The 26550-nt window shown below is 44.8% G+C and overlaps 1 protein-coding gene across 1 annotated transcript; it reads right to left on the bottom strand.

Annotated features, from left to right (window-relative positions):
* Positions 1 to 24054: 24054 nt before the first annotated feature.
* On the bottom strand, positions 24055 to 26285 carry TMEM271 (transmembrane protein 271). The gene has a single exon (XM_074932136.1). It carries the CDS (start codon positions 26224 to 26226, stop codon positions 25132 to 25134), a length of 1095 nt encoding a protein of 364 aa, XP_074788237.1. The 5' UTR covers positions 26227 to 26285; the 3' UTR covers positions 24055 to 25131.
* Between the last annotated feature and the right edge of the window lie 265 nt (positions 26286 to 26550).

The following is a 26550-nucleotide window of genomic DNA, read 5'->3' as shown; positions in this document are numbered from 1 at the left end:
CCCATTTCTGGCACTTTTTCTGTAATGTGTGTTCATAAAAAACCAGAAAAAACCCAGTTCATAAAAAAACAGTGTGTTCAAAAAAACCCAGAAAATGGTGCATGACAGAATATTTGGCTTAAGCCACAGCGTGGTAAAAATTTTGTGCTCTTTATTTTCGCTTGTCCTGCTGCTTAGAACCAGCAGTTTAGGTGTATCTCTCTGTTAACTGTGCAGTCTTGAAGGACAGAGGTTTCTGTCCACTTTTTGGGTGGCTGCAGCTCTTTCTAAGTCCACCTTATTACTGAAGTTGCTGTTACTTAGCAAAGGAATTCAACACACATCACACACATGTGTGCACACACACATACACACCATTTGATAGTTCTGCATGGCTCTTCATCCAAAAAATGAAACAAAATTAAGTATGGTCTGCATTTATTACAAAAATTTACCCCTAGTCTTCTGAATTAATGATTTTTCTTCTTTCTGCAATGTGCTAACAGCTATGCTATTAGGAATGAAGGGTAATATATGCACTTGGGGTTTTCTCCTTACACAAAATTGCCTCAGCCTTCAAGCTCCTTTGTGTTGTATTCAGTGCCCCGCAATAGTGCCTCCATGTTTATTAAAGGAAATGCTAGGTTTCTCAGAGTGTCTTGAGTAATAGTCGAGCCAAACAGCTTCTGGTGGGTGTTAAAATACTTTTCTAGTTTGAAAGGTTCATACAACAGACATTTGTTAACAAACAAAAGCACTGCTTATTTGCACCTGCTGCAAAGGCAGTAAAATTAATTCAAATCAAATTGAAACCCATTGTGTTCATGCCTTACCTGGCCCATGTTAAATGGACCTCAAGAGGGTGTTTAAATACACCCCTGTGGAATTTTTCATCAAAATATCTTCTAAATGAAAGATACTAAACAAGTATTTGTCTAAAACATGCTTCCCAGTACCCTTCCTGCCCCAATGCCTCAGAGCATTTTGAGCTCACACTTCTGCTAAGCAAAATTTTGCATTCAGCAGTAGTAACTGCTGAAATGGGTACCCTGGAGAAAACACGTAATGTGGAAGAAAAGTGAGACAGTAACTGGATTCATGCCCTTCAGGGAAAGCCACTTAGAGTCTGCATCTGCGCAGCAGGAGCTTTAGCCCTTTAGCCCTGGCTGGGGTCATGGAGTGGTCATTTAACACCCCCTGATGACAGGCCTGGTGTCTCAGGCCATCTTTCCAAGCACAGCTTCACTGACGTGGAGGACCCCTCCTTTTCAGCAGGATGTGAATATGGGCTCAGTATGGGGCAGAGCTGGGACAGACCCTGTCATGAATTAAATGCACAAACAGCTGGAAATACCTTCAAGGTTTGTTCCAGAATCTGGGCACAGAGGGAATAATAATCCACCTTCTCCTCCTCCCACTCCACAAGGGACCACACTGAACTTTGCAGCAGTGATTGGTGGCGTTGCTGCAGATGAAGGATGAGCGAAGGAATGGCAGGTTTGTTGTAGTTGTGTGTTGTCCCGGTTGCCTCAGATGCTCAAGTAACTGACAGCAGGAATGTACATTGGCCATGATAAAGGTGCGAGCTGGGGAACTCTGTGTCCTTGTGTGGACATCAGCACCCACACGATGATTGCTGGGCTGTGTCACTGGTCAGTGAAATGTCTGCAGCATGGCACAACAGACATGTCAAGGGGACAGGAGCATGGATCCTACCTGCAGTGCTGCTCCTCTTGATAGTGAAGCCATGGCCACATCATGCTGGCCATCTTTCTTGCTTTTGGCTTTTGCTAAACAAGTTACAGAGTTAGGGACTGAAGTCCCAGTCTGCCCTGGAGAGCCTGAGTCCTCCAAGAAGTTCTTCTGTCTGGTTTGGCATATTTCAGCCAACCATGGCATAGGCTTGGTGGTGACATCCACCGAGGAGCCCCTCTCAGACTGACAGTTAATGGGACAAAGCTTGCTGACATGGCCTGGGATGTGTGCCACCACATTATCCATTGCTGGGTAAATTTGCCATTGTTGTTAGGAAGAGAGAGAATCCTGTTGTCCATTGTAAGCAGCCAGATAACTGAAGGGCCATGCTGCTGGATTGGATAGAGGCATTAGGGGGGCATAAGAGGTTACAATACAAAGGCTGTGGTAAACACAGATGGGAAACAGAAATAATTACTGAGATAGGTCACTCACTTCTCTGTGAAATAACTTGGTGCCCATTTGAGCTGGCTGCAGGCAAAACATTTGGGCAAACAAAGGTCTTTCAGCTAGCACTGAAGAATGCAGTCCATTTTCAGTGTGACAGAGCTTATCCTGGACTTTTGCATGGAGGAATGTCCCAGAGCGAGGCTGGGACACAGACTGCAGCATTGGGGTGGAGGTGGAATTATGGTGTCACCTCCGTCCTTACTACAGGAATGACTCAGCAGAAATGCTGTGTCCAGCCCTAAGCCTGCAGCTCAGAAACACACTGGTAATTTGGAGGAGTCTCTGAGAAGAGCAAGAGAACAATTAGGAGACCATAAACCTTGTGTTTGTAATGAAAGAGTTGGGAGTTCTATTTATTTGAATTATCACCCAGGGTGCCAGGGGCTGACTTGATCCACATCTCTAAGTACATGCCAGGAACAGGGATGTGATGACAGAAGGCTCTTTGGTCAAGCAGGCAGATGGATAACAACACCCAGCTGCTGCAGGTTAAAGCAAAACAAATTCCAAGCAGAAGGGAAGGGTAGCTTTTACCAGCTGGGCTAAGTGAGGGCTGTGGTGGGGTCTCAGTCTTGCTCCAGAGGTTGCCCTTGAACCTCAGCACTCCTGCCAGCAGGAAGGGGTAGTTAATGGAGGAGCAATCTCTGCCTTGCAGTGCACCCAGGGGAAGGCTGGCAGGGAGGTGTGGGCTTGCTTTAACCCCCAGAGCAATGACTTGCAGGTGTTGCATCCTCCAAAGCAGAGAAATAGCACAGGAATGCAGCAGCAATGCCTCTCCCCCACTGGCTCAGCTCAGGGCTTGCTTTATGGCTCTCCAGGGCCATGGAGCAGGCTAGGCCACTGCTACCTGCTCTGTGGCACTGGTGCTGCAGGAAGCACTGCTCTGGCACAGGCTGCTCAGCCAGGGATCGAAGGTGAGAGTGCCCTTCTCTGCCAATAGCCCCCGAGGGTGCCCAGCCTCTTGGGTACTAGGGAAGGCACTACCTGCAGATCTGGGATCTAGCACCATGCCCCTTCACTCCTTCATCTCGGCATAACCTTTTGCTACTCCCACCTTGGGTGCCACACCTGACTGATCCAAGTGCAAGGCAAGTCTGTCCTGCTTTGATTTATGCTGCCGGGAACAGCAAGGGAGGGAGGCAGGGAGCGGAAGGGGCCACAACTGGATACCAGGTCCCCCCTTTCCTCCTCACTACTTAAAGTAGAGAGAGGCCATGCAGGCAGTACCTCCTTAGCCTAGGTAAGGAAGGCCAAGGACACAAAAAGCATGGGCAAGGCATATGTGATTACCAGCATAAAGTAAAGCCTAGCTTTGGTAGCACGTATATTTAGGCTGTCTATGTTGCCACCACTCTAGGTGGTCTGCAGAAAAAACCCAGCATCTCAAGCTAACTGACGTGGACAGACTTCTGTCTCTCATACTTGGGACTAGCACATCCATGTTCTGTGACAGATGACTCCTCTGGATCCCATGCACTGTCTGTGTCCCTGAAACAGGATAACCTTTTGGGGTGGAGATTTATAGGATGATCACAGGGAGCTGTCCCAGGCACAAAGCACCCAAGAGTCTGTTCGTCTGTCTGTCTGCAGAGGATAATGAAAAACCTATCCTGTCAGCTATGCACAGTTTTCCTTCAAGAGGGAGTTAGATTGCATGAAATCAATGCTACCAGTCTGGGATCAGATCTGGGAGTGAAAGGGACAGAGCCTAGGCTTGGACTATTGACATGGTTTTGCCTACTTCTTCATTGAAGTACTACTTCACTGCTATTGCTATGCCTGGCTATATTAATGTTTTATAAGACCTTGCACAAAAGCTCAGAAGGGTATTCCTTGTTAGCTGAATGGCCAAATTTTCACTGTTATCCCAAGGATTAACTCTAGTGCTCAGACAGCTATGCAGTTTTCTTTCCTACCTATGAAAGTAGCTGATACTGTCTCTCAAAGACTGCATGACTTCTTGACTAAAAAAGGAACAGAGGTTTTCTGAGAGCGGCTCTGCTCCACTGCTTAGTATCACATGGTATTTGTTCATAGCAAACCCCTTCACCCTAGAAGACAATTTTCTGCTCTTCTTGGTGAAATACGTACTATAACACTGAAGTCCTCTAAAGAGGACATTTTATGCTTTCAAGATAAAAGTTTTAAAAATTATTTGGATTCAACATTTTCTCCCCTGGAAGGAGGTGAGAAGAGTACTGCACACGTGATGTTGTTGCTTTCATACACAATTTTGCTCCCTTTCTTAACATACTCCACTGAGATAACCAGAATGGACTATTTATTAGTTCCAGATGTTCAATGGCCTGGTCAGAGTTGTTACGCATAAATATAGAGTCCATGCACTGCAGATGAACGGGTGTGTCCTGTGCAGGTGTCCTATTTGCTACACACTAAAATGAATGTTTTGAACTTTTTGTACATGATGCAGAGAGGGTTGTGTGCTCAGAATGCCAGCAAATCATTGCACAGGCTTGTCTGTGGTGGGATGTGTGCTGTGCAGCAAGCTGGACTTGCATGTGTATGATTTCTGTCCTGGAGAGTCCTCCCTGATGAGAAACATGGCAGCGCTTTTTGGGCAGAAGATGTATGAGACTGAATAATCGAAGTGCTTTCATGGTTAACAGGCTGTTGAAAACCTCTTACTTGCCGGGAGAGGGAGTTTATCTTTCCTCTGAGGATAAGATCCCCACTTTTGCAGGAGAAGTCTATAAACTTAAATGGAGGAACGCTTCATGGAACCACAGCCACTCAGCTCTGGTATCCAGCCTCTGACTGTGACCAGTGACAAATACTCTACCGAACAAGCATAATATAGGAGATAATGTTTGGTGACAGTTTGGCAGTTCACCTAAAATCCTTTTCTTGACACCTCTGACAGCTAAATTATGTGGGGAAAGAGAGTTCTTCCTGTTTTGGAGACAGGCTGCTGCAGGGTTGAATGATGGCTCTTATTCTGATTAGTGATTTCCTGATTGTTGCTCCATGACTGTCCTCACTTCCCCTAGCTGCTCCCCTCCTCAGCTGAAATCTGTGTCACCTGTCCTCATGGAGGGGGCCTATCCTTTCCTTTGCCCCACTGTCTGCCTCTGGTTCGTCTGCCTGTTATGGCTGCCACTACAGAACTAGGCAGCAGATTGCCTCCTGTGAGTGCAAACCATTTCCCACTTGCTTTCCTAGCTCTTAATCTCTGATCCTCATGGCATGGCACTTCAAGCATCTTCTTGTTACTTCCAGTAGTGTGTCTCTTTGCTGACCTTTAGGAAGTCAGGTTATAAAAGTCCCAGATGTGCTATGAGCTGGATGTGAGAGAGTGAATTTTAATTACCCTTTGAATCCAATGGGTTGGACAATCTGTCCTTGCAGCCCGAAAGTGCTGTGCATTCTGTTCTGTAAATCAGGTGCTTTATTAGATTCACTGTATCAGAAAATGCAGTATAAAACTGAGTGGAGCCTTATTTTAGACACAGTAGTAGCAGAATTAAGAAGGGAAATATCTTTGACTACTGGGGGAAGTCATTTAGGAAGAAACTGAAATGTTTAATTAGAGAAAATTATCTCATTCTAATACTTTAAGGCTAATTTAAATGATCAAGTCTTTTTCGTGTAACGAAAAATTTCTTTTAATAGCTTAGATTATTATCAAGGGATGTAAGTTTAGAGGTAGCAACAAATGTTTATAAATTTTACATCTAGAAATATTGTTAAAGTGGTGCCCAAAATATTGCAACAGACATGTAAAAATCATAGTGGGCTTCTTTTTTTTCCTTTTCCTTTCCTTGGAGTGTGGTAGGTTGGGGGCAGGGAGAGGACAGGGAAAGAGATTTATGAAGCTTTTCACATTTTGATGTACAGCATAGGGACTAGAAACTTTATCAAAAGCCATACCTGTGTGATTCCTGAACTTTAAACTATCAAAAGAAACAATCTCTAGACAAAATCCCAGGATTTATAGGCGTGCCAGTAAAAATACTTATTTTTCACAGTAGGTATCATTTTGCAAATTCCCCAAACATTTTGTTTGGTTTAAACTAAGAAGTTAAAAAAAGCCTCAGGTTAATTACATACCCTTCATTAATTTAATTTTTTACCCAGGCTCCCCATTTTTAAACTAAGAGCTTGAGAGTGATGTTTGACAACTTTCCCAAAGCAGAATTCTGGCTTTCATCTGCCAAGGACCTGAAGTTTTGCAGGTTGTTCTGCCTGTGACGTGGTAGATGATCAGCTACCAAGGTTCCTGCCTTGCTTTGTGCTTTGAAGGAGACTTTATTTCTGTCTAATGACTGCAAAGTACATGGTTCCATGTTGCAGCAAAGTCATGACCAAAGTGGGAGAGAAAACCTCCTTGTCCCATTACCACTATATTCCAGTCTCCTTCACCTTGGTTGGGGTTGTCTGTCATTTCCTCGTTATTTCTTTTGCTTTCTAATGCAATGCTAGTTCCCTAGCTGAAGAGAATCCTCTCCCTGGACACCTGGTACCTGTCTGCTTGCTAAAACTCTGTTCAAGAGAAGCATTGGTTGGATTTTACTGATTTTCCAGTTAGAAGAGAACATTACTCTCTTTTTGTCTGCCTAGTTTTCTGTGGTGCCTAGGTTATACCACCTAATGCAAATGAGGCAGTGTATTAGCGAAACAAGGACAAAACAGGGCCTGGATATGGACTGTGTCTACTGCTATCTATCCCTGTGAAAAGTGTCACAGCATTTGTTGCAGTCAGCACTGCACTTTTTCTGCAACAACACAAAGAATTTTGGATACCAAATTTTTAGTTCCTACTTTCATGTACCTTCATTCTCATAAGAACTAAAAGCAAAACAGCTGACAACTCCTCTCTCGCCCAGAAAACCCCCTTCCTTCCAAAATCAATAAAAACCTGTTGCATAGTTACATGTGTAGCATGAGTCCTGGCACCAGTCTGTGTCCAACCTTTAAGCAGTGCATGAAGGAGAGTTTGTACGGGAGACTCCAGAAAATTGCCTTAATGAGTCAGTACTGTACAACCCACACTGGAGTAGCCTTTTATTTTCTCCTGAGACATTGTAAGATATTAATCTACTCTAAGATGCAACTCTACCCTCACACCTCTGGAATGAATGAATGCCATTTAGTCACTGGGTAGGTAATAACGTTTCATGACAGTATCTACAATTACCTAATGAGAAGTTGTAGTATTTTTTTTTCCCCTTTGGGAGGTACATTTTCAACGTGATTATGCATCTCCTACACCAGGGATGCTTTGCTTCAGCTAGTGTAAATTCTGGTTTTCACTGCAATTTTTTCAGAGGAGTGGGACAGATTCTGATATGTTCATCTAGAATAAATATGCAGTGATTCTTATTTTCAGTAGAATAATTCCATTATGCCAATGTTACTATAATAAAATTGTCAATATTTTTATTTTGTATATCACAGTTCTGACAACATTGTTTTGAAAAACATCAGAGGAGTGGATTAATTTCCATGAAAGTGGTCAACTCTTCACTGATATGGAGTTACAAGCATGTTATAAGCATGATGTGGCAGCTTTGGGACCAGAATACAAATGGCTCCTGAAGGTATCTTTCTACTTATGAATTTTATTGTTAGGAACTCTAATAACAGTAAAATGCCACGATGACTCCTTATGGCAAGCAGGGAGTATACTGAGCTGATGACTGCGTTCCCAACTAGCATTTAGCCCAGGATCAAAATGGGTATTCACCTTAAATTAGAGAAAAGAGTTATAAGAAAGTAATCAGCACATTTAGTGCTGTATGTATGGTTTCAGTCATAGATCAACCTTCAGCCTCAATGGAAGCTGGGAAGAAACAACCTACGAGCGGGTTACTTCATAATAACCCAATGTCCAAGACTTTCATGTCTTTCCATGGAGCAGCTGATTCTTGACAAAGGATTTTAGCTGGATAGACCACTGGAGTTTTCTAGTATCACAGATGCTGTGTTTATAAGTGCAATTAAAGACTTTTGGAAGGTATGATGTAATAGCACATAGAGCAAAAACTGAAAATAGAGCCAAATTCTGATCTCATTTGGATTAATTTTAATTTGGAGAATATCCAAGAGCAAAATTAGTACAGCTACTGTAAACTGAGTCTGAGCTTGCTGCAAGCTGCCACATGCCTCAGTCCATCCCCCTCAGCCTTCCTCTCCAATGCTCAGGCAGCATGCTAGCCCAATATTGTGCTGACCCCAGGGAGTTGGTTGATGTGCATGGGCTCATGCTCCTTGGTGGCTCATCTGCTCTGTGGCTTTGCAGATTTTGGGAGCTACTGGTCCAGATGCCTACATGAGACCGAGGTTCCTGCCAGCTGTCAACATCAGAAGGCATGGTGGCTGGAGTCAAATGGACAGTTTCATATACCCTCTGCCTGCATCTGTGATGCCCTAAACATGACAGTACAAACGCTGATGGGGAAAGGGAACTTGCAGGGGAAAGATGCAGCTGCAGAAGCAAGGGAAGACAGCAAAGGCTGAAGCAGCATGGCAGAGAAGAGATGAGGAGGCCAGAGGTGAAATGTAGGGGCAGAGAATGGCAGGTCAGAGCTGAGAGAGGCTGTGGAAAGAAAGAGGCAGACAGCTGTTAAAGTGGCTTGAATCAGTGTGAAGAGCTTTCACTGAACAGGCCAAAGGGAGAAAGGGAAGTCTCTCCTCCTATTTTTAGCCAAGGAGCTGAATTGCTCCACTTCCTTGCCTGTGGGGGTCAGGTAATGGAAGCCACCCGCTGAGCAGCCATGGAGCTGGAGCAGGGTTGTGCTTTGCTTGAAGGTACAGCTGATTTCTGAGCACTTTGTGATGGCGCATGCTGCAGTGCAGACCTCTCCTGAGCTGAAGTTCAGGAAAATGAAAAGGCTAAGGGCCCCAGCCATGGATGGGCATGTGCGTGCTGTTGATCATCCCAGGGGACCTGAGGGCATTGAGAAGTGGCTCTCCCTTCTTGACTGCTGAAGACCATGGCTATGCCTGGTGAGAAGTGTGTCCCATTCTGCAGAGGAACTCGGCATCAACTGTGTGGAGCAACCTGTCTTCATTTCAACACTTACGTGTTCCCTGTGCCTGTGAGCTTACATGCCACATCATTTTGGGTATCTTTGGTAAACCCCCAGCTATCTAGGGAAATTGTCTTCCTAATTTATGAGCAAGTATCTTGTACTTATCCAGAGGGCAATTCAGTGCAGCTAAATTAGGTTCCCGCCTTGCTTTGTGCTTTGAAGGAGACTTTGTCTAATGACTGCAAAGTACGTATCTCCAGCGCACATGCTTAAGTTAGGTGATGCTGTATATATGTTACTGATTTCCTCTGCTCCATGTCCAGGAATTAACACCACGTATTCCTGGCCTTGTGGGAAGGCACTGTCTCAGAAATACAGACCAAGAGTGTGCCTAACTGAGCAGATAGCACAGGAGATGATGTGTAAGGCTGAGGGTGATAAAGGAAGAGAAAGGATCAGGACGGTGCTGACATGAGTGTTAATCACATTTACAAAGACCTGCCTGGCTTTCCTTTTCTACAGGGAATTTTTGGTGATGTATTCTCAGAAGCCATTTTCATCAGTGGTGGTCTGTGGGGAAGTACAGAAAGTCAGCTCATTGTGCAGATTTTTGTTTTAATTAACATTTTAATTTTTTTTCTGTAATCTTTTTTCTGCCTTCACAACCCTGAGGATGATATATGAAGAAGAAATGGATGAACTGACATCACCTTTTTGTCTTCCAGGGGTCTGTGAATAGAAAAGGAGATGAAATGCAGCAGGTAATTCACCACTTCCAGGAGCATATCTTTTACGCAGAACATGGCCATCAGGTTTAGTTTTTTGGGTCTGCAGTTTTCAAATACTATCCACAAAGAGTGGGTCTAAGGGTGCCACAAGGGATGGGGTTCTTGCGTCTTTCCATTGAGATAATCCCTTGCAGTTCAGCTTGTGGCTAGTGGAAAGCTGGGGTTTGATGGGGCTGTATGGTTTACCAAATGCACGCAACAGTGTGGCTTGTTGCACTGTTGCTGGTGGTGCCCGAGGAAGAAGCAGAGAGCTGATTCATCCCCTATAGATTGAGTGACGTGAATGTGGTGGCCATAACCTAAAGGGACAGAGCCTAATAACAAAGGACCCTATCAGCATCACAGGGCATCTGTGGCTACAAAATAAGCCACTTTGTCCTGCTGTATCTGCTGTCCTTGTTTAGTTTACACTTGTGGGTATGTATGGCTTATGGTGAGGAGAACAAACTCCCTGGGAAGAATCTGGCTGGAGGGAAGGAGGATGAACTGCCACTGAGTTACAGGCAGCAGCAGACATCCTCTGGACACCTTCCTTCCCTTCTACTTCTGTGTGAAAGTGAGAAGCTCTGGCAAAGATTAGTGTTAAGTCTGTCTGTTCTGAAATTGGTTTAGGCACTTTAAAGATATTCTGTGCGAGAGTCTTCAGGTCATTAGTTTGTCTAAGTGTCTCAGAGTAGCATGTTGAGGAATTGGGGACAGTGGGAGCATTCAGTGCTAGATTTTCTCTCTCATGTAGGAGGCAGCAATTTCTATGATGTGTCTGTCTAACTGTGGTGAATTCTTTCCTGCCCCAGATAACTTGCAGAAGCAAGGTATTGATGACACAGTGCTTTTCCACCTTTAATTACCTTGGCCTGGGTGGCTGATGAATGTTGTCACCAGCATGTATTAAGCTCCGTGTATGGTCTCATCCTTGGGTTTCCCTCAGCTCCTCATGTCCTTGTTCCAGGACAGAGCATGTGTGAGCACCACATGCTTTCTCCAGCTCCTGCAGCAGACACCAACAAGATGATGTGCTGATGGTGGAACCTTCTCCTCCCATGCAAAATCACTGCACAGTTTTGAGTTTGCTAAGGGTAGGGCTATGGGTTGTTTGAACAGAGAGTGAGGTCAGAAGTCAGGCAGGGAAGATGCAATGAGTAGTCACAGCTGGGCAAATTCTGGTATGGTTTCTGGGTACTTGGTATGTTTTCTCCCAGCTTGTTTACACCTAGGCCTGTGAGTCATACCTCTTTACATGCCACTGTTATGAAAAGGTTGTTATGAAAGGAGGAAAGCTTGGAAGCAAAGAAATTGCCTTTCTGTGTATATGCCCAGTCTTTACAGGGGCTGCAGGAAAAGCCAGCTCAGGCAGCCTTGGGTTTTGAATAACTCTGTTGGGTTGGATTTGAGCAATTTAGTCCAGATGCTGCTCTGGGTCTTTCAGCTGGTGAATGTACTGCTAGAGCCTGAAGTGGACCTGAATGCAGGGGGCAGGTAGCTCCTGCTGAACTCAGAGTTGCTGACTGCCTGCTGGCCCTGGAGGAGGAAGGGTAGCCACCCCACACTCCCCGCTGAGTTTAACTCAAATGTGATCTTGCTGTAGCATCTGCCTTTTATCGCTGAGAGACACCACCAGGCTTCAGGTGGTACTTCACAGCTCAGGACCTGCTGGGAGGGGTGACCTAGTGCTCCCCTTCTGCACTGGGGCAAACCAGCCTGCTCTGTCTGGAGTGCCAGCGGGAGCTCAGTGGGCGTTATGGTCAACAGTTAATAAATAGGCAGAACTGGGCACACGGTATATGGCATCCCACCTCTGCTCTAAGGTCTGGGCTCTGTGCTCAGGTGTGGTCCCAAGATGGGGGCTGGTGTTATTCTTTTGCATGGTAAGTTGGTGCAAAAGAAGAACCACAGGCACTCCTGTCACAGGTTTTCACCAAAGGGAAAAAAGATGTTCAAGTATCAGTCACTCAGCATCTCTGTCCTGGTTTAGTTGCACTGAGTGAGAGCTCGCACCACCTTGGTCCCCTTCCACTCTCAGGCTGATCTTGGGGACTTCAAGGAAGTTCACTTCTTATGTAAGGGAGCCAGGAAACTAATTTTCACCAGGGATGCCAGGCTTTGAGGGTAAGAAATATGCCTTCCATTGAATGGCTGGAGATGTGCTTATCTGCCTTCAAGAAAGGGCTATGGGTGGCCCCAGAAGCAATGAAAGAGTATCAAGGAGTTTCTGGAGCTGACTGGTACTGTTATTTTAATATTGCTGAGATTTTAGTATACCTGTGATGCGTTAGGACACTGAGAGCCTTGGGAAGACATCTTTTTATTACTAAGCTGACATGATGAATCACCATTGGTACCTGATCTCAGCTAAATCTGATATAGTGGCTGTCTGTACCTGCTGTTCTGGTCTTGCAGCTTCTTCCATTGTGCAGTTTCTGTTGCTAAGATCTGTGGTGCCATTTGAACATGAGGTATTGGGGGTGCAGAAAACCACCGAGGTTTCCAGGAAGCTGAAAGGTACATGAACAAGACTTCAGTGATCCTGTGTGTTGGAGTGTTGGCTTGTCTGGCTTGCTTGGAAATCCAACAGAAGAAACCATCTTCAAATTTTGCTGGTAGAAGAATTGAGATGTATCTGGATCACTTTCCCTTTTCTGGCATTACTTCATAATTCCAACCAATTTGGCCTTTCTTCTTCTGCTTCAGACCTGCTGTTTCCTAGAGCCAATTTCAGCCTGAGTCCTCACAGGCAGCACATGGGTCACCGTGGTCCACAAGAAGACATTTAGCATTTTGACTTCATCTCAAACACTAATTCACTATGCACATTTTGAGGTGCATGGCAGCAGATACCTCAGGCAAGCAAGAAGAGTGACTAAGAGACAAAGATGTGCTGTGTATGCATCCTGGACATGTTATGTTATGTAAGCATGAAGGACCTGAGCTTGATCTAAGTATTTGATCATAGTCTTGAACACATCCCTGACTCTCCCAGCAGGCTCAGACTAAGCTGCTGACGTGCACAACAGGTTCAGTTCAACAAGACTTAATGCGCATGGGTTTTATGCTCTCTTGCCTAAGTCACCCCCTGGCAAAACCCTTCTTTTTGCAACAAATCAGGGGTAGAGCAAACAAAGCCAAAAGAAGAGCAGGCAAGAAGAACTGCTGATAGCAGTTATTGTTCAGTTCGGGCAGATGAGAGTGTTTTATTACCCCTTGAACAGTATCCAGGGGAACCTCAAGAGCTCCCTATCAACAAAGCAGCAGGAAAAAGGAAGTGTCTTAATTCCTGGAGCAAGTGCATTTTTGCGGGGGTCTTGGCCCATGGGTTCTATCTGTCCTAGTTATTGTGGAATGCAGAGATGCTACCTCCTTCCACAGTAGTGCCAGGCAGCAAAAATGGCAAAGGCTGCAATTTCTGGAACTGAGAAAGAGGAAAAATAACAGTTGTTGTCTAAGGAACAATGTAGTTGCTCCATGAAGAAATTCTTACCCAGTCCTTAGCTGAGATGCATGGCCAGTTTGTATATCTTATAGATCAGAGCTGTTGTGACCTCCCCATTCCACCTGCTCTCATAAAAATTAATCTTCTCAAATTTCTTCTCTCCTTTTCTATCTCCATTTTATCATCCCTTCATCCAAATGTAATTTTTCCTTGTTTCTAAAGACAGCATACCTGATCTTGCCATTGTTTCTCTTACTGCTCTGCTATGAATGGATCATTATGAAAAAATGGGAAACTGTACCCTCTCTGTTTCCTCAGGATTGGCTCTATAAAGGATCCCCAACTTCCTTGATAGCAAAGCTTTCAAAGACAAAATGCAGCCCTCTGCAACAAGCAAGTACTAAGGTCCTTTAGAAACTGAAAGACCATTGACACTGGAGACAAATGGCTTCACATGTAAAGGTCACCTTACAAGTTTGATTTTAGATTTTTAATTCTGAAATTGTGCTCATGTATGTCCCCCCTTTATTATATAGGCCATCAATGCATCTTTAATTTCTTCTGAATCTGGGGTTTGTTTACCTGATGCAGTTCCCCTGAAAGGCACTGTGACAAGGTGCACTTTGTTCAATTCCTGATGAAGGCAGTATTTGAGCGTTGGTTGTGTCGCTCTAGTTCTTCCACTACTGCACTTTGTTTCACTTGGCTGGATGAGCACATAAAAATCTGTAACCAAAAACTCCTCACACTTTCCTCATCAAGTCTTGAAAAAACACCATGTTGCACTGTTATCTCCAAATGTAATCTCTGTTCTTGGCAGGCACAGGTCTTTTTCCAGAGATGGGATTGCTGGGAAAGAGTTCATAGCTGGTCCCAGGTGCCTGTGTGACTGGTAGCTTCTTTCTGTTGCTCACCAGTGTAACTTCCAGGCATTTTGTTCAGGTAGGAGCTGCAGACACCTGGAACTGAGTTTGCCTATCTGCTTGGGGAATGTATGAGGCATTTTGTCCAAAATGTATGATTCTTCCCTGAATTGTTCTGATGATTGGAAAGGAATGGAGCCCCTCCATCCATGGGATGCATTGCCTTCCCCTGTCTTGACATGAAGAGTTTTCCTGACTAAAGGAGGCATGACCATAGCTGGGTAATTTTGCTGTTCTCTAGAACACTCTGACTAAAGGGGAATAAAATTTTCTCTACCACTGATGCACACTGCACTGCAGACACCTTGTCTCCTTTATTCAACTCTGCTATGGATATCTGTGTACTATGCCACTTTCCAGATCAGCAGCATAAAATTTTTGCCAGGTCCATGGGCATCCAGCTTGGTCATTTGGAGATGAATCCATGTCCCCCCCAGTTTAGTGCTATTGCAGCACTTGCAGCTATGATGAGCTGAGCAGAACTTGGGCTGATGATTCATTACTGCAAGAGTGTTGAGCATACAAATGAGAGGGTACAATCAGCAGTAGAGCTTGTTTTGCGTATTTCTGCTCTACTTTGCTTCACCAGCAGGAACATTTCTAAGACCAGCCTGCAGAGACTTCTCTGAAAGGCACAGGCAGTGAAAGAAGTCTAGTACTGAATATGAAGTGCTGCTGGCACGCACACATGCCATCTCCTTTCCTGGTGGCCTCTATTAGTGCTTTTTAATAGTTGGGTATGTGATCAGTTCAAACAAACACACACAAAAAAATGGGCATATGCCCTCCTCATATAAATCAGTGTGCAGTGATGAACGCTTATTATTTGTGTGCTTCTAGCTACTTGTAGATGGCCACAAACCAGATTATATACTCTGTGCCAGTACATCTGATTGTCAATAAGAGACAGCTTGACTCAGCTGAAGCAAAAGCTTTTTCTGCATATGACAGAAGAGTGTTGCTAAAGTTGGCTGACTCCCGGACTGTGTAGGATATATTCCAACTAAAATGTTGTGGGGTTTTTTTTGCTAAATATCTTCCAGCTTTTTTTTTGAAGAAATGCATTCAGAATTTCCCATAAGGCATTTGGCAAAGCTGACAGTCAGCACTTTAAGTGCTCTCTGCTCTCCTTCTGGTGAAAAGAGGCAGGTTTTAGTGTAATTCTGCAGTGGTTTTATTTCCATTTGTCCTCATCAGAGGGGTCAGAATCAGGACCTGACATCCGTTGGTGGCACAAAGGTCAGTGCTAGCTGAAAGGCAGGTGGAGGTGGAAGGGAACAAGTCCCAGTGAAGAACACAAAAGGATCAAGGTACCAGCCTTGTTGCTGAGAACTCTCCTGTTAGTGCTGAATTGGCCAGCAGAAATTGGTTGTTCAGTGAAACCAGCAAGTGGTGGTGTGGTAGACCATCAGCACACCCATTTTCAGTAAAGTTGCTTGTACAAGCATTTATCGAGCTCCTTAGGGAAGTAGCTGAACTGGGCTATTATGCTGCCTACCAGGTGCTGAAATAGCCTATTGTCTCTTTTCATTAGTTATCTGTGTTGAGGTTCTAGTGGCATTTCTAAGTTGAAGTGGGTAAATGTTTGTTCTGGAGATGCACTTTGATGCCCGTCTCCTCTGAGCAATACAGTTATTCACAGAAGTGGGGAAATTTAGCACGCAATACTCAGGAAATTCGCTCTTTCCTATTTGGATCCCTAATTAGAGCAATTAATCACCGCTGCTTTTGCCATCTAAACTTCCAGGCTAGAATATATTGTCTTCTCTTGTCAGAGCAGAAACGTAAAAATGGTTTCTTTTTACCTGACACTGTGCCAGTAAAGCCTTTATCAGTGTCTGCCTCCTACCAGCTTCTATCTTGCCTGAGAGCTGGAGTTGAAAATATGAAGAACAAATTGACGTGACTGTTCCAAAAGAAAGAAGAGGTGTGAAATTTTAAGAGATCAACTTCTACACTGTGTGGGTTTTAGTTGGATTTATCTACTTGAACTACCTTTCTTGGGAATCTCTTGTGGGTTTCCATTTTGCTGTAACAAGATGACAATTTTTTTCTAGGAATACCTGGACGTTTCCAGTGTAGAGAGGGGTTTTCTTTCCACTTGATGCAATTAAAACCTCTCCCCAAAGAGGCCCTACCTATTGCAGTTCTTCAGGCATCTGCCCAGGGCAGGGTAAGGATGAGGTTGCCTCTGTGTGTTTTAACTCCATCTCTGGCACTTGGCTGGTCCATCAGTGCTTAATTTAACTGACTAAATGTTCAACTGTCACACCACACCCCCTACTTCTCCATCTATGAGTGTGCATCAACTGATGAGCTGTAGGGGCTGGGGATCACAGCATAGTGCCATGACCTTCTCTGTCTCAAACTATGCCGCTCTGTAAGTTAGGGACATCAGTGCTTTAGTCTCTTCTCTGTGGTCTTGTGACACTGAGAACTCCTTCAGGAAAGAAAGGTGTTTCCTGTGGCACCTGACCTCCTGGGGTGCTGTGCACCACGGTGCGCTGAGGCCCTGTGCTACTGAACATCTCACTGACCTTGAGCATAAGGCAAGCAGCTGAAGATAAAAACTGCCTCTTATCTTGCTTTTTTTACTTGTGAGTAAAAAATGTGTGCAAATGTGTGCTGGTACTTTTTTGTCCACAGACCTGCAGGTTTCACTGGGGTCTCCCATGGAATGTGACTGGGGAAGAGTCAGGTGTGGCTCCATGATGCTGGACGTGCCTGCACCTCTGCTGAGATTTAAAGGCTGAGTGTAGGTGCTCTCCTCCTCTGCTGCAGTGCCAAACAGGATGGGTGAGCTTGCCTCATCAGTGGCAGTGACCTGGCTAATGAAGATGGCTATCTGTCCACAGCCAGCATACACATTTTAGCTGTGCACACACAAGACTTAAAACCTCCTAATATGTATCTATGAACAGAGTAGGTATCAGACGGCAAATCTAGTCTACTCATGTATAAAATAGTTCTTGAATAGTCATCTGGAGATTTGAAGTATTTCCAGCTGCATGTATAAGGCAAGTTGAAATTTCTGTTCTTGTTAGCCTTTGCTGCACAAACAGCATGACAGCAGAATTGTGAATTATCTATTTTCCTTTGGTGTAAATACCTTCTCCTGCTGCCTTATCAGTCAGCTTCAAAACCTCTTACAGTGAAGCAGTTCTCTGGATCTGAGATGTTAATGCAAATGTTTGTCTTTTTGCTGTCCTTGATGAAAAATTAACAAGCTATGAATGAATGAACAGGTTTCCGTGTTTATGTTTTTTTCTTTTCACGCTTTGGTGCTGAGATGCATTTACTGAAACAGGGCCAGGGTTGCGTTTTGACCTTTAAGATAGATTGGTCCAGGAAAACTTCTAACACGAATCCTCATTCTTAGAGCTCTGGATCTTGCAGACCTTAAGCAGATAAGAACTGCCACAGCCTTCAGCGAAGGACAGCCCAGAGCATCATACAGCTCTCATAATGTGCCAACTATAGGACACAGGCAAAGGTTTTTCATGTCTTCTTGCTCATTTCTATTTATTGCCTCACCAGCTGTTTGAATAATTCAGTACGCCATTGGCAGACTCTCCTGCCCCTAAGCACAGAGGCAGTAGAAAGTGTGCGCTTTGCTATCCTGAGTCTGTGTGTACACTCTTCCTTTGGAGAAGTTACTAGAGGGAGCAGAGGATAAAAACTGAACCCAAGACAGGACCCAACACACCTGTTGTGATGGTCTGCAATTTGATCACTTTCATTTTGTTCAGGGAGGAGTAAAGACAGTCCTCCTCTCCCTATTCCACCTGACTTGGGCATTTTGCTTTTGTGAAAGTGACCCAGGAGCAGTTCCCTTCATGCAGCCTAGGCACCTTTGCACCCAAGCCAGCTGAGTAACAAGTCTGGAGTCTTTGCATCATGACAGCAACCTTCACAGACAGCGTTTCACCTGGGGTGCAGCTTGTCCTGTTTTACCTTCTCTCAACACACATACACAAACCAATACCACATAGCACCTATTTTCAGGGGCCTTCCAAGGACTTCAATGAATAGGAAGTCTCTCTGCCAGCCAAATACGTTTCGGTGCAGCTATCTGCTCCCAGTTTGTTGAGAGAATCACCCTTCTGTTCCATTCAGCAAACAAACAGTATTTCTTAGCAACAGTTTCACGAAGAGCTATATCTGAATTTATCTCATTTTGATTTAGAGCAAGGGACAAGTCAGAAAGCAGGATGCAATTTTCTCAATTCCTAGTCTTAATGTGGTCGTAGTGATTTTTTTTGTTTACTAATAATTTTGACTGCTCAGGTCAGGAGGTACTGCTGCTGGAATTAACACAACTCTTGATTATACACCAAAAGATTTTGGACAGATGATTTTCAACACTTGCCTTTCTGTTTCCTGTTTTCCCAGGAGTCTAATTCAGATGATCTGCATACACTGGGTCATTGAGGAAGAGGTAGGTATTCCAAAATGCAACAAAGCAGAAAATTCTCAGTGGCTCTCACTTCTCCAGTGAAAGCATGAACTTCTTTTGGCAGGACTTTTCCATGTTTCTAGGAGCCATTTGGCCTAGACCTAGCAAGATAAGCCCCTATTCAGATCCACCACCTTGTAAATATCTTTGTGAGGGCTTTCGTTTCAACCATGAATGCATGGTAATTACATATACCTTGAGAATGTACATAGCTCTTCCAAAATCGATGACTGCCTCGTTGCCTGAGACTGGATATTATTATCTGGACCTTCCCTTTCTGTTGCCTCCTTCATTTGTGAGGAAATGCCAAAATTTGGATGTTGGCATGTAAGGCCCCATCTGTACCATGTGCCAAAATCCTTGTATGACATCTACAGGAATTGGTCTCACTCAGTAATTTGTAGGACAGCTCTACTCAATCTTGCCAAATTTAATAATTTAAATGCCTGGAGATTTCACCGAGTATTTTTGTGACATGAGCTTTCATTTAAAATGTAGAACCTGGGAGAAAAAGCAAATTCTGACAGAACATTCTCTAAACCCAAGTATTAGGTTTCCAACAACTGGAAAATAATCCTTTTAGATATTATAGGTATTCTTCCATTCTGAAATCTACTGTCTTAATATAAAAACAATGAATGCTTACTTCTCTGAACCTATTAAGAGGATCACAGTAAGCTTTCTCTCCTCACACACTTCACTTTATTCTTTGCTAACAATGGCCACAAAGGAGACCAACTGGTAAGGATGCTTTGTGGTATTTAGCAGGTGTTAAATCCCTACCTGCTGTAGTGAAGCAAATGATTCAAACATCGTGAAATGAACTTCCCAAAATTCCCATTAAACAGAACTATGCCAGGAGTAGAAATCCTGAGGTGAAACACTGGTAACTTTTACTAGTTTGTATTACTACTGGAATACATCTACTGGATAGTTTCACTGAGGACATTGACTTTTCTGTGATCTGGTGATGAGTCAGAGACTTTTTCACTAGAAGTGTTTCCTTTCATAAAGCTTATGAAAGTTTTCCAGATATCTAAAACTCAATGAGTGAAGGAGTAGCAGTCTGCAGTGTCATCTCCATTCCTACCTCAGGGTAAATGCACTTAACTTTTAAGGCAGCTGAGTCTAAGAAGGAATGATAGAGGACATCAGGATTTTAATCTTCTGTAAAGGAAAATACGCTCTTCTTAAGAGAATTCTATGTCTCCTTAAATGATTTGGTCTTCAGTCTCAGATTATCTAGGATGACATCAGGGTGACACACCCATAAACTTCAGCTGAGCTTCACCAGGTGCCTGAACCTTGTGTGGAAAGTACATAGCACAGCTGGCAATCAGAAAGCAAGGCAGTTACTTGAATCCAATCTTGAGGACACCAGCTTGTGGATTTCACTCAGAAAGCTACGCAGGGGAAGAGTTTCAGAACCATTACTGTAATAAGAAGAACACAAACCCCCTCCGCACTCAGCTTAAACTCTCAGATTTCTTCTAGTTCCTTTGTTTGGACAGTGCCTCCTTTTGGGCAGGACATGCCATACCCAGTATTGCTGCAACATGTATCTGAAGATTCTCCCCTAGCACTACATTAGCCTGTGGGCTTCCCGGGGATGATTTTGATCTGCTAAACTGTTATTAGATCAGCTATTACTGATTCTGGAACATACACTAAGCACTAGTCGGATGCCATTAAGTACTGAGAGATAATTAAGAAATTTAAAAACTGGATAGTGACCATTAAGAAATTCAATCTTACCCTTATGCATTTTAACTAGGAATATGAGCCTGTCTTAAGAAGAGGTAACTAGCACACTTAAAGAGTGCTATCATATGAAGTTAACAGATGTAAATTTTTAGCAATGGAATTTAACTAAAATACTGGAACATCCTGTAACTGAGAATTATCTAACTTATGGAAACAGACTCTACTTCATGGTAAAATCTGGAATTTTATGTCAGAGTTCCACTTGTACAAGTTGTAAATCCCCAAAGAACATATTTTTGCAATGAAAGTGGTAATTAATTCCCTAGTTTCAGTTGTACTATTAGATATTTGTCTAAGACAATGAAGAATATGAAATCAAGAGCATTAGGCTTTTCTTACAGGATATGCTGTGCTTTAGAACGTATTTTATTGATCCTAAAATTACAAGATCAATTACTGACATTTTCTTGAGGATCAATCTCAGATTAAATGGCAAAATGAAGAAAAGGTTTTCATATGTGCTATGTCCAAAAGCAGAAACAGATTGCCATTCTCATGTGAACATTCAAAAACCTTTTCTGATGATTAAACAGTATGTCTGAAATATATCTAAGTTATACCAGCCACCATAGCGCTTTTTGGTGAACCAAAGATGTCCTACAGTGAAATCAAACTTTTGAGTAAAATCTGTACTACTTTAATACAATTTCTCTCTCACATCATTTTTTCCTGTTTTAGATTCATGTATATTCTCTCTGTCAATTACAATGCAAAGTATAAGTAACAGATTTAAGCAAGGATGTTGGAGTGTGAAAATAATTCATGTGAATTGCTAATAGGCTGATGGGAATACATCTTTTCCATATGAAGGCAAGTCCTTTTGCATCAAAGAGAGGAGACTTGATTTTCCACCATTTCATCCCTTGACTAGACAATATTACCTGCAAAAGGGACAGGAAAGCTGGGAGCAGTCTGCTGCCAAATCAGTACGCCATTGTGACCGAAACAGCAGTATCTATTCTTCCCTCCCTTTGAACAGATGCAAGTAAAGCTGTGAGCAAATTAAAACAAGAAGCCGTGGGGCAAAAAACAGTCTTGTCATTACTTCAGCTAAGCAAAATGGAGATTTGATAGCACATACACAATGTTTCTATTCTGTTCTCCCTGGTTTTGCTACTTAAGGCAAAAGCTTTGCAGTTTACAGCCTCCAGTGACACGAATCGATCAGGCTTGCATTCGCCTTGACAATCATGTGACAGAATGGAAAATAAAGGGACAGTATGAGTCCTCTCAGGTAATTAACCTACGCTCCAATGCTTCCCATACCAGCCTATTTTCAATTTCGTCACAGTACAGTTTATACACTCTAACATTATTGCTCAGAAGATAGAGTGATGATTCAGGTTTGCTAAAAATAGCTTCACAATACTGCAATCATGCTTGTGAAGCTTCATCTTGTATCCTGTATTTATGTTTCTTCTCACTGAGAAATAAATGTGTGGTGTTTTATCAGAAAAGTTAGTTACCAGATACCTGAAACACTTGTATACCATCTTTAAGAAAACATGGCTTGTTTGGTCAATTTGTCTGCCAATTTTTTTCCTCTTTAAAAAAAACCCCACCATATAATACCGTAGGTGACCTCCCTTAATACTGCTGTCCATACAAGTAAATGAGAAATTATATGCCACTGCTGCATCCTGTCATGCCAGAAGATCAATATTACTTTAAAGATTATTTGTAGTAGGTGTTACATATTGTTTGTGCCCATACCCACTGAAGTCAATGAAAATGACACCTACTGGCTTTGGTGGGAGTCCAACTTGGACATTATTCTGGCAATCTGTCCACCACTAAATTAAAATATTACAGGGGATAAAAGCCCAAATGAAGAAAAGTAGAAATTCAGGAACTATAACTGAGGCACAAATAAATATCCTAACTCAATGGCATTCTGAACAGACAAATAAAACACAAACACGCTCACACATGCGTGTACACACGCACACAGAGAAAAGAAAAGTTCTGAATTTAAAAATCTTAAAAATTCATAGTTTAAAGTTGTTTACAATTAAACAATTGAATATAATAGGTAGCTTTCTTGACTTTCCTTTTATTTCCCTGAGCACTGATCTTTGGAACATCTGGAGTTTCAGAATTGTCTAGTTCAAAATTCCTAAAATAGTTAAGTAAAATACCATCTTTTTATGTCAAAAATCAATTCCTGAAGTAAAACTAAGATAAAATTTCCACAAACTACAATGTATACAGCCAATTTTTTTTTTTTTTTTTTTTTTTTTAAAGTCAACAGCTATTATTACATTTCTTCATCTGTATTTAGGCACCTTAGCTGGACTGTTTTTCAAAATCACCCTGCAGCCTAGCGGTTCCCATTTAATTCAGCACAGGGTACTATGCTGTCTCAATAAACTCATCTAATTGGAGACCTACATAAGGATTTGGCCTTCTTGCTTTAGCTACTCATTTTGTAAAATCTTGGCTGTATAACAATATAGCATGTCATGGGATTGTTTTTGTGCCTAAATTAGTACTATAGGTAAAGATTACAGGACTTCCCAGTCACTTCCCCATAAGGGGTTAAGGAGGTGCATCTGCAGAGAGCCAGCATAAAACTAGTCTTCAATACTAAAATGGGACTTAGCTAGGGCTGGCGTTCCACACAAGGAAATCTGCTGGCCAAAAGGAGCTGTATTTTAAATTTCTGCTACTCAGAACTACTTGGCAAACTGGCAACTGCTGCTTTTAACTGTCTTCTCCAGAGCTTTAATTGTGAGCTTCACAGACATAAGTTTGTAATTTTAAGACTTCTCAGGCATTTTAGATTATACAAAGTGTGCAAGTCAAAACACTTTAGAAAACAAAACAGTGCAGAGAGATTTGAATATTTTTAGGCTAAAATCTTCCCTTCAATTTTAAGGCTGTAACTTACGTCAGTCTCTCTGCAGCTAAAAATTTAAAAATAATTTTCCATCGACCGCAGAAATACACTGTCACTTTGCATTCTCCTTAACTCTCTCTTTCTGGGTAGCTGATACACTGGCATTATGCAGCAGGCTCCAAAGACAGGATTAACAGAAAGGCTGTTTTGTAATATTTAATTTCAGTATGTTGTAACTGAGGGAGGGGGTACGAAACCAAATGCAATCTGAAGAGCTGATTTTTTGTTCTTTGTGTAACATAAAATTAAGCCTTTACCTGTTCTTAAATGATGTAATAAAATATGCCATACCAGCTTCTCTTTAATTAGCACTTTCTTATGCTACCTGGTACTGGCATTCCACAGCAGAACCCAAAAGGAGGATTTAGCAGTTTTTCTCCTTGCAGAAAGCCTCTAAATTCAGAAAGTGTTAACAGCATACAATCCCATTATTTCTCCTCTTCAGGAATTAAAGTGACCTTGTTTTTTTTTTTTTCCTTAAACCAGAAAAGAAAATTCTTGCTTTGTAATAGTATAAATACTATTTTGAAAACACATTTGGAAGATGTCTTCCAAGATGGTTTCTCTCTTCCCCCCCCCCCCCCCCCCCCTTTAAAACTGTGACCACTGCACCAGTTAAGGTCATTTTACAATATATATATATTTCAAATAAAACTTTTAATTTTCAAGCTTACCAGATTGGTGAATTGTAACAGGTAAAATGGAACTCTTTACAAGGTAAACCATGTGGTTGTACAAAATAGAATTAAACCTGTGTAAACCAAAAAAGAAATCCTGCCTTGCATTAAAAACACAGAACCTGTTTACAAAAAGGAATGTGTATGACATTTAGACTTCCTTTTAACTGTCATATCCTAGCAACATCTCAGTTGTTTTAGTAAAGGAACGAATCACCAATTTTAAACTGCAGTGAATTTACCAAACATTTTCACTATAGACTTCTGAAAGCTTTTACAGTAAGAAGTTATCAACAAAAGCAGGCACGTTAGTGTACAAAAACGTTGATTTTTTTTTTTCTGTTTCTTTTTCAAAGTGCAGGTTTTTCTCAATGTGCATCTTACAAGACCAACGAATGTTTTAACTCACTAAATCTTAAAACAGAACTCAATTCTCCCAAGGAGTAGTGTAAACGTTAAAGATCCCCAATACACCTCTAGTAAACGTGACACAAATGTCTCTGCGTTGTTTAGAAATTTAGCTCTTTTGAGAGGTAAAGAAGCTTCATGACACCTTTTCCTTACACTGGCTGGTTATCATAAATGGGTAACTCTGGACTGCTAAAGCTGGAGACTGATGAATCACTTGAAGGGAACTAAACTTGGCTACGAAGGAGAGGCGGCGGGAGGAACCAACCCTTAGGCGTTTCTTGCGCAGCCTTTGGAAAATTCAGCCGCCGGCAGACGGAGGGACAGTGTGAGGGTCGGTGTGAGGAAGGGGTGGGGGGGAAAGAAAGGGGAAAACAGTAAGGGAGGGAGAAGCTTCCGCAGAGCCAGAGGCACGGCGACTCCCTGCCGCGGCCTGCTGCGCCCGCGGCGGCGGGGCCATGCCGTCGGTGGTGCAATGGCTGTCCCCGAGCCCCGCGGCTGCGAGGCGCTGGTGGGCTCGCTCCCGGTACCACTACAGCGCCCGGTCCCGCTCCCGGCTGTCACGGCGAGTCGGGGCCGGGCGGGGAGCCGGGCGTCCCGCCGGAGGTCGGCGCTAGGTGCCGTGAGCGCAGGGCTCCCCGGGGTAGATCTCCTCGTAGGCGGGGGGCTGCTCGCTGGGCAGCGGGTAGCAGTAGGGGTAGGAGGCGTTGAGATCGGGGTCCATGGGCGAGTAGCCGGGCAGCTCGACGGAGGGATGCCCGCCGCAATGCACCTCCACGCCGGCCTCGTCGAAGACGTGGAAGACGCCCACGTTGATGTACGATACGGCCTGGAAGGGGCAATCCGCAGGGCTGAGCTCGGGCTCGCCGCCGGAGAAAAGGGAGCCCTGGCTATGGCGCGGCGCCCGTCGCCCACCACCGCCGCCGCCGCCTCGCCGCCGCCGCCGCCGCCCGCCCGCCGCCGCCGCCGCCGCCGGGGTCGCTCGCCGCCGCCGCCGCCGCCGCCCGCGCTGCTGCGAGGCCTTGTAGTTCTTGACGAGGAGCAAGTTGAGCAGGCCTAGAAGGCACTCCAGCGCGTTGAAGACGGTGGAGAGCACCAAGCCTTGTTGGTAGTCCCGCAGCTTCTGACAGCGGAGCGCCGCGGCGGAGCCGTCGGAGGCCGCAGGGCCGCTCCGCGGGCGGGCCGCGCCGCCGGGCTGCAGCAGGCAGTAGTGAGAGTACTTCCTCTCCACCAGCGACACGGTGTCGCCGTCGATGACGGCGCCGGCGAAGGCGCTCAGCACGCCCAGCATGAACACCAGCACCCCCAGCAGCAGGAAGTTCTGCCGTCCCCCGGGCGGCGCCTTCTCCACCGGCCCCGACGGCGCGGCCGCCACTTCCCTCCCGCCGGGGCCGCCGCCCGTCGGGCCCGGATCCCCGGCCGGGGCCAGGGCCGAGGCCGAGTCCGGGTTCGGGTCAGGAGCCGGCGCCGCAGGCGCCTCGTCGGGTGGGCGACAGCAGAGCAGCGCGGCGGCGAGCAGCGAGAGGCCGGCGGCCAGCAGCAGCCCCGAGTAGAAGGCGCCGGCGGCGGTTCCCAGGCGGAAGGGCTCGCCCTTGAGCTCGGAGCCCAGCGAGAAGCACTTGAGGCCCACGGCGGCGGCACTGAGGGCGCAGGCGAGCAGGAGGCAGCTGGAGAGCGCGGCGCAGGCTCCCCGCACGCTCCACTTCATCCTCCGCGCCGCCGCCGCCGCCGCCGCCACGCCGCCCGCCTCATCCTCCTTCCGCGGCACCCCCCGGCCCCGCAGCGGCGGCGGCGCGGCGCGGCGCGGCCATGCGAGCGCGGCGTTCCCCGACGGGGCGGCTAGGCTCCGCTCCGCTCCGCACGGCAGGCAGCCGCCGGCCGCAGTGAGCCGGGCGCGGCGAGCGCACACGCTTCCCCCCCCCCCCCCCCCGCCTCCCGGCCGCCGCCGCCTCCTCGTCCCCGCCCGCCCTCTCTTATCGCAGCGGCTGCGGGGAGGCGATTAATTATGGATAGGAGCCGCGGCGGGCGGGGG

The sequence above is a fragment of the Athene noctua genome, chromosome Z, assembly GCF_965140245.1.
Source record: "Athene noctua chromosome Z, bAthNoc1.hap1.1, whole genome shotgun sequence".
NCBI lineage: Eukaryota > Metazoa > Chordata > Aves > Strigiformes > Strigidae > Athene > Athene noctua.
Note: the sequence above shows the minus strand (reverse complement) of the source record. Positions and strands in the feature narration are given on the sequence as shown.